Here is a 20,126-nt window from a genome sequence, read left to right as displayed (position 1 = left end):
ATCCCTATGGTTTCTCTTAATAAACATAGTTTATCTGTATTTCTGAACTGTCAATTGATTGTCTACAACAGTCAGTAACTGTCATTCAGGCAATACAAAGTTCTCAAAGTTCGAATTTCGATATTTGAATTCGAATAATGGCGGCTAATTTGTTTGTAACTTCTGTATTATTACATTAATCAATCGCTGTATCGATCAAACAAACTCGTAACATTTTACGAATCGTTTATTATAGAATATTATTTTTTATTACTTGCTGGTACAAGTGTTCTACATTATGGGAGAACAAATAAAAGTTCCTGGTTATATGGCTCAGCTGTTGGAGGAACTAGGCTGGAATCAAGGAACAAAAATTCCTCTAGCAAATCCAAATAATCAAAATTTAGAGACTTTGTTAATTACCAAGTATATTATGCCATAAATATTAATGAAATTTTTGCATTATGTTTAGAATTTCATTACTAAGCAATCAAAAATAATTTGCAGGCAAAATGAAATACAAAAGCTGAAAGAGTCTCTTATTCTACAGAACCAAAAACGTGAAGATTTATCTAAATATAAAGATTATATTCATTCTGAATATCAAGAAAATAGTGTGAGTATACAAATTTTAATTATTATGTTTAACCCATTATATTTATTTTCAACATGATCCAAAGTTAAATATGTTTTACTTTAAATTAACAAGTAATTTCTTTATATTACAAAAGAAATTTATATATCCTCTCAAGTCCTTGGCATATGTATACTTTATATTCCTTAGATAAAAAAAAATATAATTTTTGAAGAATTACTACAATCTCATATATCTTATGTAGACCTTTTAGTTGTTTTTTTGTTCAATCCCAAAAATCTGGATGGATTGGTATAATAACATCATTTTCTGCTTCTTCCGTACATTTATTTGGTGTTGGCTTAATAACATTTATATAATATATATTTTTTTTAATTTTAGAGACTCCTGTTTGCACATAAGCAGCAGCTGGAACAAGAAGTCAAGTTAAAACAGCTGTCTTGTAATGAAGCTGATCGTCTCGACAGGGATGTTGTAGACAACAATAAACAGAGCAAGGATATAAATGGGCGTATTGATCGACTGCAAAGTATGTTATAATATTTAAGGACTAAAAGAAAAAATAACTTTATTATATATCTGTCTGTCGCACACACATTACCTCAATTCCAAAAATATTTAGAGGTATCCCAATATTATGCCACTTATAATGGGATAAATCAGTAATTTGTACCTTTGTGACATGCCATATAATTATGATAATGTTCTTATGAAAATATAACTACTTTTATAGAGGTGGACTTACTAAACATTTGGCTATGAGATTGAGGTGCCTCAGTCTCACCCCAATTTCAGCTAACAAGCAGCATTCTCTGTACCCTGTGTGCTTATTTTTGTGCTAGGTATTACTATATGTACTCAGCTACAACTTTATAGTTGAGTACACTATTCCATTATCATCCATAATGGAATAGTGCACCTGCCTGGGCTAATAGTCTATGCTAGCAGGGCACAAGTGTAGGATGATAAAGTGAATATGAGGTCAGGTCGTTTAACCCATCATGACATAATCAACAGGAATTTATGACAATGGTTTCCAGGGTTAACCATACGGAGGTCAACCTGACATAGTACATTGCTAGTCATGGTTGTTAATCCACATTACTGACAATCCCCTTCCCCTCTGAGTATAATAGTATTGGGCATGGGATGGCATAACATAAAAAATTAAGCTTAGTCCTAAATATTCCTCTATTTGCTTTCTGATATTAGCGCTGAGATTGTGCTTACAAGTTCAAGTACATTCTATTACCTAATTACTTGTATATAACATTAACCATTAATATATATTTTATTTATCAATAAACTACACATTGTTATATATTGTACCCTCTACAAAGCAAACCTGTATCACTCATGCAGAGTCCACAAGTGAATTAATTGCCAGACAATATTTACTATTGTATATTAAATATTTTGTAGTCAATATTGCAAGACTTTTGAAGAAAGCAGACTCTCTCAAAAGTGAGGTATGTGGGGAGCGTGGAGCCCTACAAGAGTGGCGTGCAGCTCTTGAAAGAAATGCTGGAGACATTACAGCTATAGAGCAGTTTACTAAGCAAGACCTTTCTAAAGCTAAGGTAATATAGTTTCAGGTATTGAATTTATTATGTATAACTATACCATGTGCGCTGTAGCATAGTAGCGGGTGTTCTTCACTCTTAAAAGTTACCACAATTTACAAATTATGACTTAGTATTTCAGCTGTACCACATTTGTAATATATATATCAATTGTTAAATGTAAAATTAATAACTGTCACCTGCACCATGCTACAGCGTACACAGTATTGCAACATTTAGTTGTTTAATATACCAAAAGCTAACTCTCTCAGTAACCAGACCACCAGATCTCAACTCAAAGACCCTAAAGGGCTGAGCACTGACATGGCATGTAGAGTATTACAACATACTCCTAAATGCATTACAATAGCCATGCTTAACAACATAAGCATGTTAGAAAAGTATGTAATTGGTTCCCTGTACAAACTTTCAACCCCTAGCTCTTTATGTCTATTATGTCTACAACAAATAACGTCAAAAATTCATAGTTCATTACTCTTTTAAATTTATCATCAGGCGTTGGAAACAAAGAGACAAAAACTAAAAGTGGAACATGATCGCGTACACGATAGACTCAGTCAACTGGTTTCCAACCTCAATGCAGAAGAAAGAGCGTGTGAGAGAATATCTTTGCAGGTATGTTTGTCATTGATTTCTGTATAAGTTGCATTACAATTAATGCATAATTCCATGCCTTGTAAATTTAATTTCTTGGTATGTTCTGGATTGATGTGAAATATATTTTTTAGTTTATCTGAACAACTCTTGGATTTGATTTATATATATTCTTCAGCTTTGATATTCTTTATTGTTAATTTCCTACGATTTGCTATTTGCAAATCGTAGGAAATTTATCAAAAACAAATAACTCCTGTGTCATCAAAAACAAATAACTCCTGTGTCATCTTGATTGAAGTCAGTTCTATTATTATTATTATTATATAAGTATGTACAGGAATTTAATAAACTAGATTTTTTTTCGCAACAATTGTTTTCACTTAATTTTGAAGTCCTCTTACAGAGAATCTCGCCTCATATGGACAAATAGTTACATTCTAAAATAATTAATTTTATAGGTGATGGAGGGAATGGAACAAAGGAAGCAGATGATGACGATGTGGGCAAATGCCGTTGAGAATTTGAGGCAGCGTGACACAGACATCAGACATATTAGAGAGGTAAAATGTTATGTAAAGTGAAAGAACAGACAAGAAACTTAGCATAGTTCCTTGTCTGTTCTTTTTGGGTCAAAACTATATTCCAAACAGACTATAGTTTTGATTTATTATAACTCTTATAGACCTACATGGATAAAGATATTGTTATTTGATTCTCGTCTCACGGTCGGCGTATTGCTGATCCGTCTGAGAGGATACTCAGTGAACCAATGTTACATACATTATAGATGTCTAATATTTTCATAGGTATAGTAATATCTTAGTTATGTATTAACGCATGGTATGCTTTTGTATGTATATTTATAGGGATATATATATATTTATTTGTGTATGTATTATAAAAAATATATTATTAATATTATTTGCACAACCAACAACTTATCTCGCCACCAACTATGGTTGACTGGTTGAAAATGCCACTAGCTGTTAAGTCCTATATGTACTTTTACCACTGTATTACGTGTTACATAGAAATAAAATCTTTTCAGGACTATGATGTCTTGGAGGCAGAAGCTAACAACATTGCGGAGCAATGTCGGGAACAACAAACATTTTGCGACCAGCAGCGTGGTAACAATGCGGACGCTGATCGCGACAACATGTCGCTCGCACAACAACTCAGCAATGTCAGGATGGCCTTCCAACGGATCACTGATTACAATATGACTTTGGACAGTGATGTAAGTGAATGATGATGTTTGTTAATTTCCAGTGCATTTGCAGTGGCGGGATTTCATAATATTTTTGAATTGATTATTTTTAGCTTATGTACCAATATACTTAACATATTTTTGGATAAACGAAATAATTCTTAAAATCTGTTTGGTAATTTCTGAGATTAACTGAGTTTCATTTAATACTATTTAAATTTTATTATTATCAACGCAACCTGTTACGTCCCACTGCTGGGCATAGTAGCCAGTATATTATTATTAATATACCCATCATTTATTTGTCTATTTGTAGTAAGAAAAGTGGCTTAAAAGAAAGTTTTAAACATAAGTCATGTTTTCTGCTATTAACCGATTTTATAAAACGGTTTTATTATTGCTACAGTAACGTATCTAGATTGAGCAATTGCTTATTGTCGTATACAATATTAAGGTATTTAACCTAATGATATTAATTTCTTTTTATTCTGTACAGGTGCATTGTTTACAACGAGAGCTAAGTAACATGCGCGGCACATCAGAGAAGCTTCACATGGAAAACCGGCAAATAATGGATGATCAACATCGTAAAGATATCTTACTGCAAGCAATTGTTAACAAGGTTCCCAAATTATTTATACAATTTTGACGTCTATTTTATATAGGTATTTCAATAAATTATAATTATATATAGACTCTTTGTAACCCACAAAAATGGAGTCTCGTTCTTGTGACATAGGTGGTACATGGACAGAGTCACTACGAATAGAGCGATATGGAAAATGTTGAAGGGCTGTTAATTAGAGGCATACAGTACATAATTAGCTTGCTATGTTTCAGTTGTATTGTCATATTAGACAGTATAACTACAGGATAAGAGGCATGAATCCACTATATGTAATATGTATAGCACTGTGTAATCCTATAGAATATCAACACATGAGTGGTATAATAGAAATCTATACTTAAGAATTGTCTCTCCTTCATTACTATCAACACATAGCCATCACTGGGTAAGTCTAGTACCCGAAATTTGGAATATAGGTTTATTTTTAACATAAGTTGAAGACTTTTCTGTGTGGAAAAAGAATGCTAACAGTGTTGCGTAGATAAACCCATTGGAAACAGCTAGTCCACTATTATGAAATCAATGTTTTGACATATTTTCGTTTGTATTCCAGATACGAGATCTAAAAGAGAAATTAACAGATTCACTGGACAGGTCTAAGTCGTCCGAAAAAAGAGCCAAGGAACTAGAGGATATGTTGAATGTAAGTAGATTGTCTATAAGATTAGGCAAGCATAAATCCGTGGTAACTTGAAGCTTAGAAAAATCTGGAATATTTTAAGTACACAGTGTAGAATATTTTTTCGAGAGAATACATATAGAATCTTTTTTAAATTCTCTATTTTGGTTAAATAGGAAGAGGAGCGTTATGCCAGTCAAATGACAGTGAACCAACAGCGCGCAATGCATTGCTCGTTTGTTGAACAACAGAAATTACTGTCTCTTAAGAATGAAGAGAAACTATTCCATATGCAACTTAAAGGTAACAGGGAGTTATTTATCATTAGTAATGAAAAACTAACTGCCCAACATGATTGAAGGTAATAACTATCATTTGGAGAGATTGTTAGTAACAGGAACTAGTGGCGTTATTGTTAATAATGAACTTTGACAGGTCGATTTCCATACGTTCCTTCTCTGGAAAACATCGAGTGAATGGATAATTTTATTCTCATACTAATTACTTTTCACTGGTTCCCAGCCAGTTACCGTTACCGTTAGTTGATACTGTTGCAATATTGAGTTGTAACAAAATTTTTGACGCAACTTTATCTACATCATATTATCCCCGTTTTTGCAAACTGTTGCCGCTCCTATTGGCTGTAGCGTCATATTATATCAACTATAGCCTTCCTCGATAAATGGGCTATGAAACATTAAAAGAATTTTTAAAATCAGATCATTAATATCGGAAATTACTTTTAACATGCAAAGTCATAGATATAGAGATAAAGTTGCCATCTCTATATATTATTAGTAAAGACTGGTTAATATAGTATGCATTTTTTGCAGCTTCGAAGGCTACAATGAGCAAATTGGACACGAAGCAGCGCGACGTGCAAAGAAATTTGCAGAGTCAAAAGGAGTCTTTATATGCCGTTGTTAGTACTTATTTAGTCAGATTTACACATAGTACACATGTTACGTATAAATAAATTTTGGAACATATGTATATAAAATTCAAGAACCTTGTATAAATAAACTGATTTACACGGTAATTCTACCTATCTTTGACCTCTACCATTTGATTATATAAACCTAATAAATAATGCTCTGAGTTTAAAAAAGCTGAAATCTTCTATTTTTGAGTAGTGTCAGTTTTATTTTTCTCACAGTGTTATCAAGTGGAGACTATTGGATCTCGCGTATCTCATATGGAAGGTGCACAAGCGGAACGTGAATGCTCCGCGGAGTTGGTAGACAGGGAGAACAGGTACATTTTGTAAAGTCATACCGACAGTTTTATTCATATATATATTCGTGTCGTAGCGTCAAATCTTTTTATAATATACTTGTTCTGCAACATTTTTCACCAGCCAGGTTTAAATCAACGATCTCTTAGATGTAAAATTTTACAGATCTATATTTTTTTTATGTAATAGGTATGACAACAATGCCATATATATGTATATGGCAGCACCATGTATATATGGTACATTGTACTTACTTTAGCAGTACATGTATATCATGTCACCATTTCGATGAATTGAAGTGTTATGCCTCCGCACGCTGTAATTTTACTGCCTAATCTCACCCTTCAACCAAAACACTGTTTACAAGTTGCTTGGTAGCGGATTTTGGTGAGACAGAGATGCCAACGTAGACGAACTTCTACATGCCTTGATCAAACTATCTGCGCAATGATTACTCGTTCTGTTATATTAAATTTTTTGTTTTCTGTATGTTATGGTGATTGTATAGGTTGAAGGGCGTGTGCGCCCGGCATGCGGCACGCGTGGCATTGCTCGAGCGACATTCGGCGCGGCTGTTGGATGACATGCGGCGGCTCGCACGTGACCTGGAGACCAAGAGTGCCTACCACGACAAGTTGGTATGTAACTAACATAATAATAATAACCTTGAACATCTAACACAACGCCATCAAGACCCACTGTAGTCTCAAGCAGAGCTTGTGTTATGGCAGTGGCAATCCGTGAGGAACTAGCCATTATTATTGCTAAAAGTTGCATATAGATGGCGTGATTGGTATCGATGGAATTCTTCATAGTTTTGCAAACGTTTTAAAAAACAAAACTGTGTTTACAAAAATGTTTAATCAATTTTTAAAAAGTTATATATACATGTTAAAATGAAATAATGCGTTTAGAAAAGTAATTTTCATATATTTACTCATTTTGTTATTTTCCAGTACTTAATTAATTTAATCAGTGCTAATACGGGGCTCAATGTTTTCAAAATGCTTTCATAGATGGCATTGTCGTCATTTGTATCGGCCTGATTAAATGTCTTTTTTATATTTTCCAATAATAAGCACTTAATATATTATTATTGTAAATTAAACATATAAAAAATTTTTAAGTAAATTAAAAATAGCCGAACAAGCAAGTAATACTATTTCCAATAATACTTATGTATGAAGTGTTGTCATATTAAAAATAAATACATGTATTATCGATCTTTTTAAATAATCGATAACAGGATTTTATTACAGCGCATTATTCGATAATGCTTTTAATGAGACCGTTGTGAACAGTAAATTTTCATTATTTCGTATTATAGCAGTGTTCCGTTTCAAAGAACGGGATATAGTAGTACATTATTAGTGTCGTTGGTTATTTACATTTGTACTGAAAAATCGATTACATAATAATTTAAAATATCGAGTACGAATCGTAGCTGTCTTCGAATACTGGCAACTGGTAAGATTAAAATAGTATTTAAAAAAAAGAGAGAAATCGACCCTAACTCGAATACCATAAAGTTGATTTTCCTTTCTCATTAATATCATAGCAGTTTGTTTTTAACTTGCGTATGACTCTGTGGTATGATGTTTAACGTGTATTGTTATTGTACGGTGCATACATTTCAAAAATTATATTGTAATGTAGGTACATACATTTCTTTCATACATTTCATACATTTCAAAAATGAACTTTTTATGTAGGTACATACATTTCTTTCATACATTTCAAAAATTATATTTTAATGTAGGTACATACATTTCATACATGTCAAAAATTATCTTTTAATGTAGGTACATACATTTCTTTCATACATTTCATACATTTAAAAAATGAACTTTTTATGTAGGTACATACATTTCTTTCATACATCTCATACATTTCAAAAATTATATTTTAATGTAGGTACATACATTTCATACATGTCAAAAATTATCTTTTAATGTAGGTTCATACATTTCTTTCATACATTTCATACATGTCAAAAATTATCTTTTAATGTAGGTACATACATTTCTTTCATACATCAAAGATATCTTTTATTAGGTACATGTAGATATTATTATTGTAGATATCGATGTATACAAGTAATTCTGAATATTATCAAGTTCAAAATAAGCACACATTACTGGCTTAGATAATAGAGTAATATTACTTGTAATAAAAACATTTGTGACACCCATATGTATACATATTACATAGTAAGTACTTACACCCGTGCCGTGAGACTCATCTAAGCGTACAGCGCATGCGCGTCGTGCGGTAACCGCACCGACGGACCAATAGGAGCGCGCCTCTCGCGCATCCAGAAAGTTCGCGACTAATGGACGGTATAGTAGTAAAGCAATGAGTGTTCCAGTGACATCATTATAATATTTTCTCGTTAAGTTTTATTGTAATATACATAATTTCGTACTAAGTAACGTGTAACGGGCGTGAAAGCGAGACAAACAGACAGAGTTACTTTAGCATTTATAATATTTGTAAGAATATCGCTATTAAAAATAGGGGTTGGTGAAAGACGGGCCAAAATTTAGGCGTGTATGTAACATTATAAATAAATAAAAAATTGTCCATAATACAAAAAAAAAATTCAGGGTAGGCCACCCCTATGACTTAGGGGTATAAAAAATAGATAACAACCCTACCTCAGACCTAGCAAGTATACATATCAAATTTCATCAAAATGTGGGAGAAATATGGCAACTAACACTGTGATACGAAGTTTATATATAAGGTATAGCGGAATTCTCATTAGGGAAAAGAGGGGTACATCGTAGAATACATGAGGTATATACCAGTAAATACATTGTAGCTAAAACCAGTCTCTTACACATAACGATTGAAATAAAAAATCATATAGCCCGATGTTGATACGTACGAGTATAAACGTATCAAAATCGGGCTATACGTATAGCGCAGACGCGTTACAACATATCTTCGTCGAGAGAAAAAAATAGGCATGGAATGTAGAATAAACTATAACATAATATATACATTGGCACATAAGCCATATCTGCAGGGTATCGGCTAACGATATTATACCTACACATTTACATTGAATCTTGAATCGTCCCTAATGAGGTACACGATACAGTTACCTACATATCTTGTATATACCTATCTTTGCAAAACAGATGTCATGTAGACTGAATTGACTGCCATCTATTTTCGTGCTTTGTTACTAAGCACCCACTAGTAATCCGAACTGCTTCAGATCTAGAGACATCTAGCGGCTACGGCGGCGAAATAAAATAGCCCGAAGAATAGCCCGAGTTAGGAAGGAACCATTTTCTTGTATGGGATGGGGTATCTGTATGTAATATTATGTTATCTGTGGTTATGGATAAACAATAAACAACTGATATAAATACTTCTATAGTTTTTTTATAAATACAAACAAACAATCATACTCATGAATACACATGATTGCACCGTACGAGGAATCGAACCCGCGACCATCGAAAGTAAAGCGGTGTGGTAAATCACTAGACCATCGAGGCCATCATTGTAAGATAAAAGGTCATCTGGAATCTTAATAAATTCTATTATTGTTTTCAGCGAAGTCGTCTGAAGTCGTCGATGCTGAATGTGGAAGGTGGTGATAAAGATTTGCGTGCATCTCGCGACGCATGGCGGCGGTCTCGTGTCGAGGAAGCGCTTATGAGACTACGGGTCGCACAGGCGGAACGCGCACTCGCTGGTCTCGACGATGCCGCCTATACTATTGACAAACAGCGATTGCAACTTGATGCGGTGAGATTTTAACAGCGCTGCAATGAATTTAGGAACAATGATTGCCACGTGTATCTGTTAGACTTTAAAAGGAATTAAGCGAATGCAGCGCTGCAGTGAATCTATAAAATCAGATGGCAACTTATGTTCTGAGATTTTATCATCGCCTCAGCGCGCCATGCGCTGCAGTGAATATACAAATAGTGACTGTAAGTAGATGCCGTAAGATTTTAGAAGCACTCAAGCGAACGCAGCGCTGCAGTGATTCTACAAAAAAGACCTGAATCTGTAGCAGCTATTTGTCGAGTGTGAAGATGAAATTGACAGATGGCCGTTGAGGCAGTAAAGTCCTCGAGTGGCGACCACGGACCGGAAGACGCAGCTTTGGAAAGCCTTCAGCAAGGTGGACCGACGATCTGGTCAAGATCGGTGGAAGGCATTGGATGCGAGCAGCGCAGGACCGATCGTCGTGGAGATCTTTGGGGGAGAACTATGTCCAGTAGTGGACGTCTTCCGGGCTGCGATTATGATGATGATGATGATGATGAAGATGAATGTTAACAAATATAGAATAGACATAGTGTCTATTATGTCTACAGAGCCAGGCGGTTTGTTACAACAAGCAAGCAGGCAATACTGCAACTATAAAATCTTGTTTGATTATATAAATGAGATACCAAATTTAATTCTGGGCTAAAATATCCTGGATGTCAATGGAGATGATAGATGATCAAGATAGGAGATGAGCAAGTTTACACGGAAAAAAGAATTGCAATAAATGAAACTATTTTGATGTATCTATAGAGCTTATGATCACCCTCTTATAATTTAAAATATTGTAATTCTCTTTTAATTAATATTAGCTTCCGAGTCTGTCTACTATAATTAAAATTTGTTTCATACATTTGAGTTATAGAAATCAGTTTATGATATTAGGTTTTTTACAGGCAATGAACGAGCGGCTAGTAGAAATATCAGCGCGCCGAGACATGTTCAATATACAGAAGCGCACCTTAGTTGAGGACTGCGGCAAGTTGCGAAGCGAAATTAAGGAACGAGAACAACGGATAGAACAACTTAAAAAGAGGTGATAGTTTATCTGTAATTAGTAATACTGTTTTCTCATGTATGGTGTAGTGAAACACATATGTCATTTAAGACCTGATTAACAATATAATCTTATCTATACATCTATACATATAAATAAAATTGGAGTGTCTGTTTGTAATATTGAAATAATCGTTTTTTACTACATGCATATGAATATAAATACGGTAGATATACTAAAAAAACACTTTACAATTTTTGTCTGTCTGTCTGTCGATCTGTTTGTTCCGGCTAATCTCTGAAAGGGCTGGACCGATTTTGACGGGACTTTTTTTGACACGTAGCTGATGTAATAAGGAATAACTTAGGCTACTTTTATTTTAGAAAAATAATATAAATTCCACGCGGACGAAGTCCCGGGAACAGCTAGTTTATCAATATAGTCATAATTGACATCGCTGTAACTCTAATCACCTTGTGACCAGGACTGGTGCAACCTGGTGAAAACGTCGAGAGAGGTAAATTCTTCATGGTTAACAATATAAATAATGCATAGTGACGCGTATCTATTGGTAAACATTTTTGTCACTTATCTACGCTATCAGGATTCATAGAACTGCCAGTCTATTCTGGAAAGCAACACCATCCAATGACATTAGTGATCATTTTATCGTCATGCGAAGCTCGGTATTGTTAGTTTTTAAGTTACCAGCTTGGTACTGTTAAAAACAATGGCATTATGATTCTTATTAGAATTAATATTGCAGATATGACATATATATTGGGTCTCTCGGAAAAGACGACTGTGGACAGCAGCTATCTGTGACCTTCTTTAAAGTCAAGGTACATATTTTCAAATATGTAGTAATAAGTTTTAATTTGGAATTGCTAACATGATAATTTGACTGCCTCGCTGGTCTAGAGGTTTAGCACACCCCTTTACTTTCAATAGTCTCGAATTGATTCCTCACGCGGTACAAAGATTTGTATTCATGTTTATATTTGTTTGCATTGGTCTGGGTGTTTCCTATGTATATTATGCTATTTTTACCAAAAAAATGTGTCTACTATGTGTGTTATTTATAACGGCTATCAAATCCCATAACACAAACTACTTATCTTGAGACTAGATGGCTTTACGTGGATTTGCAGAGTTGTATTATTACAACAATAAAAATATTTTGTAGTTTGCTGTTCTACAGCACAAGTGCATTATTCTGAATTTAGAAAGGTAGAAAATACATTCTTATGTAATATTTTTGTAAGGTGAACAAGTGACCGCTAATAAGCAATCCCTGTTAAAGAAACGTAATATAATGCTTATATTTATTTTTACGCAAGTTCGCAGCTGAGCGAGCAGAGCTGCGCGCGCGAGGTGCCGCATTGGACGTGGAGCTGGAGCGGCGAGCACGCGACCTGGCCGCGCTGGAGGCCACGCTGCGAGTGGTACACGCCGCGCACGGACGCTTCGTGCAGGCCGTCGCGCCCCTGCCCGCCCACAGTACTACCTCTCGCCTCCTACACTAGTACCGGCGACCTGGCCGCGCTGGAGGCCACGCTGCGAGTGGTACACGCCGCGCACGGACGCTTCGTGCAGGCCGTCGCGCCCCTGCCCGCCCACAGTACTACCTCTCGCCTCCTACACTAGTACCGGCGACCTGGCCGCGCTGGAGGCCACGCTGCGAGTGGTACACGCCGCGCACGGACGCTTCGTGCAGGCCGTCGCGCCCCTGCCCGCCCACAGTACTACCTCTCGCCTCCTACACTAGTACCGGCGACCTGGCCGCGCTGGAGGCCACGCTGCGAGTGGTACACGCCGCGCACGGACGCTTCGTGCAGGCCGTCGCGCCCCTGCCCGCCCACAGTACTACCTCTCGCCTCCTACACTAGTACCGGCGACCTGGCCGCGCTGGAGGCCACGCTGCGAGTGGTACACGCCGCGCACGGACGCTTCGTGCAGGCCGTCGCGCCCCTGCCCGCCCACAGTACTACCTCTCGCCTCCTACACTAGTACCGGCGACCTGGCCGCGCTGGAGGCCACGCTGGGACCGCGCTGGAGGCCACGCTGCGAGTGGTACACGCCGCGCACGGACGCTTCGTGCAGGCCGTCGCGCCCCTGCCCGCCCACAGTACTACCTCTCGCCTCCTACACTAGTACCGGCGACCTGGCCGCGCTGGAGGCCACGCTGCGAGTGGTACACGCCGCGCACGGACGCTTCGTGCAGGCCGTCGCGCCCCTGCCCGCCCACAGTACTACCTCTCGCCTCCTACACTAGTACCGGCGACCTGGCCGCGCTGGAGGCCACGCTGCGAGTGGTACACGCCGCGCACGGACGCTTCGTGCAGGCCGTCGCGCCCCTGCCCGCCCACAGTACTACCTCTCGCCTCCTACACTAGTACCGGCGACCTGGTCGTACACGTAAAAATACTTAAAAACAAGCACTGCTGTACACAAAATGACTATTTATTATATATGTCATTTTTCTTTAACATTGTATACAAAGTATCAACCGAATCCTTTTGTCCAACAGTGGTCACATGTCGAGCTAAAAAAGGCGAAATGAAAAGAAAGTATAGTTGTCCTTATTTTTTACGCAGCGCCTGAAATAGAAGAATTGAACGGCCTGACGAAACAATACTACGAAATGCGGGACGAGCTTAAAGAATTAAATACGGAGATCGCTGCGCTGGAGCAGGCGATCAGCGATTCAAACTCCCGCCTTACGATGCTTTCAGACAAGTGCAAGCAACTCACCGCAAGAGAGTAAGACAGTTATTGCTACATCGTATGAGATATTGTTATCGGGTGTTATAGTTTATATAGAACTATTGGTCGAAATTCGACTATAATTAAATATATACAAAGTTCTTTGAACCCTCATAACACAATAAACAAAAGTCGATACATGGTACTGTGTGTGTCAAATACGTGGGACGTGGGTTGTTTTTTATAATACTTTTAAGCACTTTTTTGTGCTTGTTTTAAAAAAATATTAACTATTTGCACTTTTTCTCTGTATAAACTATGTGTCCAAAATTTCAAACTCCTCCATCCCCGCAATTTTAATAAAAAGGGGTAGAAAGTTTCTTCTTCATGTATTAATATATAGATATTCTTTCTTATGGATAGATAATTTACATATAGATCAGATAGTCCTCTGTCTCCTGATATATGTCTCATACATTGTACACATTACTTATTATATATATTATTATTAGTAATCTATTTATTTTCCAAATTATGATGCAGAGCCGAGACTGAAAATGAATTGGAGAGCGCAAGGGAGCGCATGACGAGACAGGAAATTCGGCTGCAGAATGCACGAGAGGTTGTCAGGCACAACGCTAGGAGGGCGCAGAAACTCGTTGAGGGAGTCGACGACTGGCGGATTTTCCAAGTATTTATTTATTTATTTATTAACTGCCTACTCTCTTTCGATATGCGTAACGCTTACGTAATTTAATAGTCATTCACTTTACATACTTTGTTTTATTTATGTGGGCATATTGACGATAGTAGTTGTACTGTATCTATGTCTTCCTAATAATCGGCTCTCAGAAACACATGATGTCAACAGTGTGCGCTAGAGACAACATGACGTTTCTTTGTTTTTCCCGCATATAGAATACTAAACTAACTTTTAGCATCATAAAATATTACTAAGGACCATGGTGTACTAAGTAAATTCTTATATAATATAAAATATTTTTTTTACTATATGTATATCTCTGTTCTGTGTTTTTACTTATTTTTTAACAGTACGATTTAGCCCTCCCAGCTCTTTGTTATTTATAAATCTGTGTGATTTATGAACCTACATATTATCTAATATATAAACATCATAATTAAATAACTAATGAGTATATTCCTTTTAACATATCCTAGACACACATATATTTAAATTATCTTATTCTAACTTCTCCTAAGTTAGAATACTTACGGGGAATGGTGTTTATTAGGCTATTTTATTCCTCGAAGTATGACACTTACATATTAACTTAAGCTACTAGATATCTTAGACCAGCATTATTTACTAAAATAAATCAAATAATATAGATGGCACTACGGGTGCGCGACTATGCAGAAGCTGCGCAGACAGCGATGCAATCGCTGGGCGAGCTGTGCTCGGCAACTGACCAGCAGTACTCGCGCTTTGCAGCGCTACTCGCCTCCACTGACTTGCAGCGACACCTATCGCCACACCAGCGACGTCTGAACATATTTATACAACGGTAACTATATTATTGAATATTATGTGTCCATCTTATATATAAAATTCTCGTGTCACAATGTTAGTTACCATACACCTCCGAAACGGCTTGATAAATTTTTATGACATTTTTTATGCATATTCAGTAGATCTGAGATAATTTCATATCCCTAAGTGATAAGGGCTGGAGCTGTCTATCGCAAAAAAAAAAATTGTGGAAACTTTTTATTTTATTTATAACGTGTCATTAAAATACACATATAACCTTAAATTTTCACCCTTCTATCACCAACCCCTATTTTTTTAATAGCGATTTTATTTTATATGATTTTGGTCATATAAATTAAAATCGCTATTGAAAAATAGGGGTTTGCGGGGTCAGCTAGTAACAACTTAAGATGATACATTATTGTTCACAGAGTTTTAACAGACACTGCATCGAGCCAGCACAAAGAGGCCGGAGGAGTTGAATTGGATGGTATTCAATTATTATGTCAATAATAAAAAAAACTGGTTATATAAACTACCAGTTGTATTGTTTCTGTCTGCCGTACATACAAGTAAAGTAGTAGTTGATAATATTGTTATTAAAGAGTTAATAAGAATAACCCATTTTACACAGCGCCATCGAGATCAAAGCTAAGCAGTGCTGCAGCTACGGGTACTGACCTGCTGATAGAAATGTATACTTAAATACATTATAATATTTTTGTAATTACATACAATTGTTTATATCATGCTAGGAATTGAACCGCGACCATTGGAAGTAAGGCGGTATGTTAAATCACTGGGAGCACCGAGGTCGTCAAATAATATTATTTAATAATTACTACAGTGCACTTTAGTCAGGCGTATTTAAATTCTTTTGTTGTGACGGCGACGTATTTTTGAATTCATGACCTTAAGAACTTCGTGACAGACATTGGAATATTAAAAAACCGTTTAAAGAATTATTATCATTCATAATGTTGACGTATTTCTTTATAGTTATTTATAGATGTATTACAATTATATATTTAAGTCTTATATATACATATGTTATTTAATTATATTCATTGTTATAGTTTTGTATATGATTTATTTAATATATAAGTATATCGATGTCTCAATATTATCCTTATTTTTATACACTACTGTATAGGCTGTTATATAGTTTTGTGGTTAACTGGAGAAACTTTTTTTTTTATAACACAGAGGACAAACGAGCATGCGGCTCACCTGATGGTAAGTGATTACAGCCGGCCATGAGCACCCGTAACACCAAGGGAATTGCAAAACTCTCCTTATATAGATCAGCTCTATCAGCTGATCAGCTTTCTTTATTTACTTATTAACTGTTTATTGCACCAATGGTAAATTATAGAGCATAAATTAATGTAATAAGATATAAAGGGTGGTCTTATAACATAAGCAATGTACATGCCTACAGTCTTTGTACATTTAGGTAGATAGATAACATACAATAAAGAAGACTTAAACAATTATGAAAGAAAACACGTATTATGTATAGTTACCATAATGCGATTACATTTCATTTATGTATTTACCATTACTTTATGTAATTTTCCAGGCTATGCAATAAATAATGAATAATATTATTTCTGTTACCAAAATGGAAAAAGCGATGACTTAATATTTCAGATTCATTATTTTATTTTATAGATTCTGTTTTTTCCTCATCAAGTGAGTCGACGAAGAGCGGCATAAGTATTGCTAGTGGGTATACGAAGAGAATATCAGCATTCCGGAGAAGCCTCGCTCCTAAAGTACAAGAAAGCGCTGTAAGTTTTATTATATTATTCATTTATTGCAATAAAGAAGTTACCTAGTAGATAACGTGCTCATTAACATTGCGGTCACTTAGAGATAGTAGGTATGTGGTGTGATAAAAATTAACAAGACTGTAATGTTATCTATAGCAGATAATGTTTGAAAGTAGTTAGTGAAACGTTAAACAGTTAAAGTTTTAGTATAATATTTATATAATACTAAAACAAAACTGTTAAATATGTATATAATATATAGTATTTTTTATAACTTGGGGATAATCTATGGGGTACTACCGGAAGCCTATCGTCACAAACAACCACTGTATTACGGCGTCAGCTGGCCTTCATCATCTACATGCGTTGGAGGAACTAGGCATATGTTGTCAAGAGATGAAGTAGTAACAGTATGGATGGAGATAGTAAACAATGGAAAGATGTAAGAGAATGAATACACTGAAGAAACCATGTAACCGACTGGCATGGTAATAGTGGTTGGGCTATATAGCCCAACCACTATTATCATACCAGTTTTTATTAGTTTAGAGACTCATATCTCTAAACTAATAAAAATTAGTGAACTATTAATTTATTTACATCAAGATTTTTATCTATTTATATATATATTATTAGGGAGGAGATAATTGTTATTAGTAGGTACTAGTGGGCTCAATACAAGCAATGTCCTATAAGATCAAACTCCACGCTCTCCTTAGAAACATGCTGAATTCGTCACGATGTACTCTAATTGACTTGACTTCAACCTCATACTAAACTTATCTTTTACTGGTGCCTGGGCACTGTTACCGCGGACTGATATACCATTTTATCATCATCCATAAAAGAAAAAATTCGGTATTATTAGGATAATCATAATTAATATGTAAACCCGCAGTTTTAAACTTTTTTCTTGATGTACTCGTATTGTACACAAAATAAAACAAAAACCGACATTACAAATATTTTCGCTTATAGATATTTAAATGATAACTGTCGTGAATACGGTGCATTATTTGTTTATTCGATTTATATTATCTGATTTATCTACATATTTCTTGTTGTACTTATATTGTTATACCTTCTCAAAAACCAACTAAAATACAATATTACTTATATGACATTTTCTTTTCAGCTGATTGATGACATCCATGAACAAGGTAATATTTCCATAAGTAATAGTTTGTTAAGACGTTTGTTATTAAGTCACGTTAAAAGTGAAGAAATTTGGTGTACATATATTATAGATCATATCCTATATATATAGAAAATAATTAGCCAGTGTTTAAAAATTATATTGTCATTCAACTATTAGAGATATTGTAGACCGATTTCTTTTTACGAACGGAATCTTCATAGATGTGCGCTGCTTACCCCGACAAATTGTTGGAGATCATTCTTAATGTCACGACAAATTGTGACAAGCGGTGCAAGTAATTTTAAAGTTCATGACATCACATATCAAAATCGAATACTCTATTAAACACGAAAATTGAACTGTTAAATAAAAATATTTCCATATTTAATAATTATGTTTATAAAACATTTGAGGGAGAATGGAAGGGAAGGACAGACGTGACCAGCCGTGGCAAGAATCGGGGGAATGGTTAAAATAATTAAATTCGTCTTACTTAATGTACATGTAATTTATGAATGATCCCATGGCATTCATCATCTACTAACAAGGATTCTACATGTTTTCAGCTCGCAGATCGACGGTATCGCTTCGTGTAGTAACCCTCGGGATGGAAGACTCATTTTCGATGGGATCTGGTACTAGTAACAAATCGCGCAAGTCTACGCGATGATAACTCGAGGAAACCTCTCGCTTCGACATTTTGAACAATGACGTAATAAAATTATTTTGTTCATCTATGTATAGGATAGTGTACAAGAGATTGAGAACGCATGTTTTTGTAAACATAATTAATGTTTGAATAGACAACATGGTATTTAAAAATGTACTATAAACTTTTTAAAGGATTTGTATAACATATACATTAAATTTTCTACCTATCTAAAGAATTTAATTGAATCTGATTTAAACAAAATTATTTATGGAACAAACTGAACAAAATAAAAAGTGCAAAGGTCATCGTAGGAGTCAGTGCAATGTCGTCTGCGTTCTGTCTTATCTACTTTGACTGCTAGCAACATCTTTTCGAATTATTCGAGTTCATTTGAAGTGTGTTATGAAATAGAAATTGAAAGTCTTCAGGAATGATAAGGTAAGAGGATGTACTTTGTAGTCTGTGGCGTGGTATATATCTATAGTCAACAATTTCCACTTTACATCAGGTCGGCGGAGATTCGTCATTTCTTCAAGTTCAATAGAAATTTTATTTTGAAGTCGGTGTAATACATTTCTTGAATATTACTACTTCATTTACCAAGTGCCGCGCTAGATTTTTTTCAGCAAAATTATGTACAACTTATGAAAAGGGTATATACAGTTTTTTTGTACCTCATTGGTGATACTCAAACATACGGCCCACCTGAGGTTAAATGGTTATAGTATAGTAGCCTATGGACGCCGAAAACACCAAGCACGTTACCGACACTTAAGAAACCTTAACATTACCCTTGTTGTAATTAAATAACTTCTTTCTTATCTTTTGTATGAATGCAATTTAATTGTAATTCAGTGTGATGCCAACAAATTACTTATTTATATTGTACTAGACTAAAAAAAATCTAGACAAATTATAAAATAAAATAGTTATATTAACTATAATTTCCTGTGTATTTTTTAATGATCCAGCTTTATTCGATCTTTGTGAAAATTTGTGTATTACTTTAGTAAAAAGTAGCTATTTTAATCGTGATATTAGTTTACTTGGTTCTGCTGTTTTTCTACGTATACAAAAAAAATATCAAGACCAATATGCAGATATTTTCATAAATACAAATGCTTGT

The 20,126-nt window shown here is 35.3% G+C and overlaps 1 protein-coding gene across 1 annotated transcript; it reads left to right on the top strand.

Moving 5' to 3' along the window:
* The first annotated feature begins 80 nt into the window (after positions 1-80).
* On the top strand, positions 81-19,365 carry LOC131844349 (coiled-coil domain-containing protein 39). The gene is made up of 24 exons (XM_059193208.1): positions 81-405; positions 487-595; positions 956-1,103; positions 1,997-2,154; positions 2,653-2,772; positions 3,213-3,314; positions 3,803-3,994; positions 4,461-4,586; positions 5,146-5,235; positions 5,388-5,514; positions 6,045-6,133; positions 6,368-6,465; positions 6,954-7,083; positions 10,016-10,210; positions 11,137-11,276; positions 12,004-12,079; positions 12,578-12,737; positions 13,835-14,000; positions 14,487-14,634; positions 15,294-15,469; positions 15,867-15,925; positions 17,110-17,228; positions 18,346-18,370; positions 18,915-19,365. Exons 1-24 carry the CDS (start codon positions 278-280, stop codon positions 19,016-19,018), a joined length of 2,985 nt encoding a protein of 994 aa, XP_059049191.1. The 5' UTR covers positions 81-277; the 3' UTR covers positions 19,019-19,365.
* The last annotated feature ends 761 nt before the right edge of the window (positions 19,366-20,126 follow it).

This window comes from Achroia grisella, unplaced genomic scaffold (genome assembly GCF_030625045.1).
Source record: "Achroia grisella isolate CSIRO2021 unplaced genomic scaffold, CSIRO_AGI_Agris_v1 utg402, whole genome shotgun sequence".
Classification (NCBI taxonomy): Eukaryota; Metazoa; Arthropoda; class Insecta; order Lepidoptera; family Pyralidae; genus Achroia; species Achroia grisella.
This window is presented reverse-complemented; position numbering and strand designations above follow the sequence as displayed.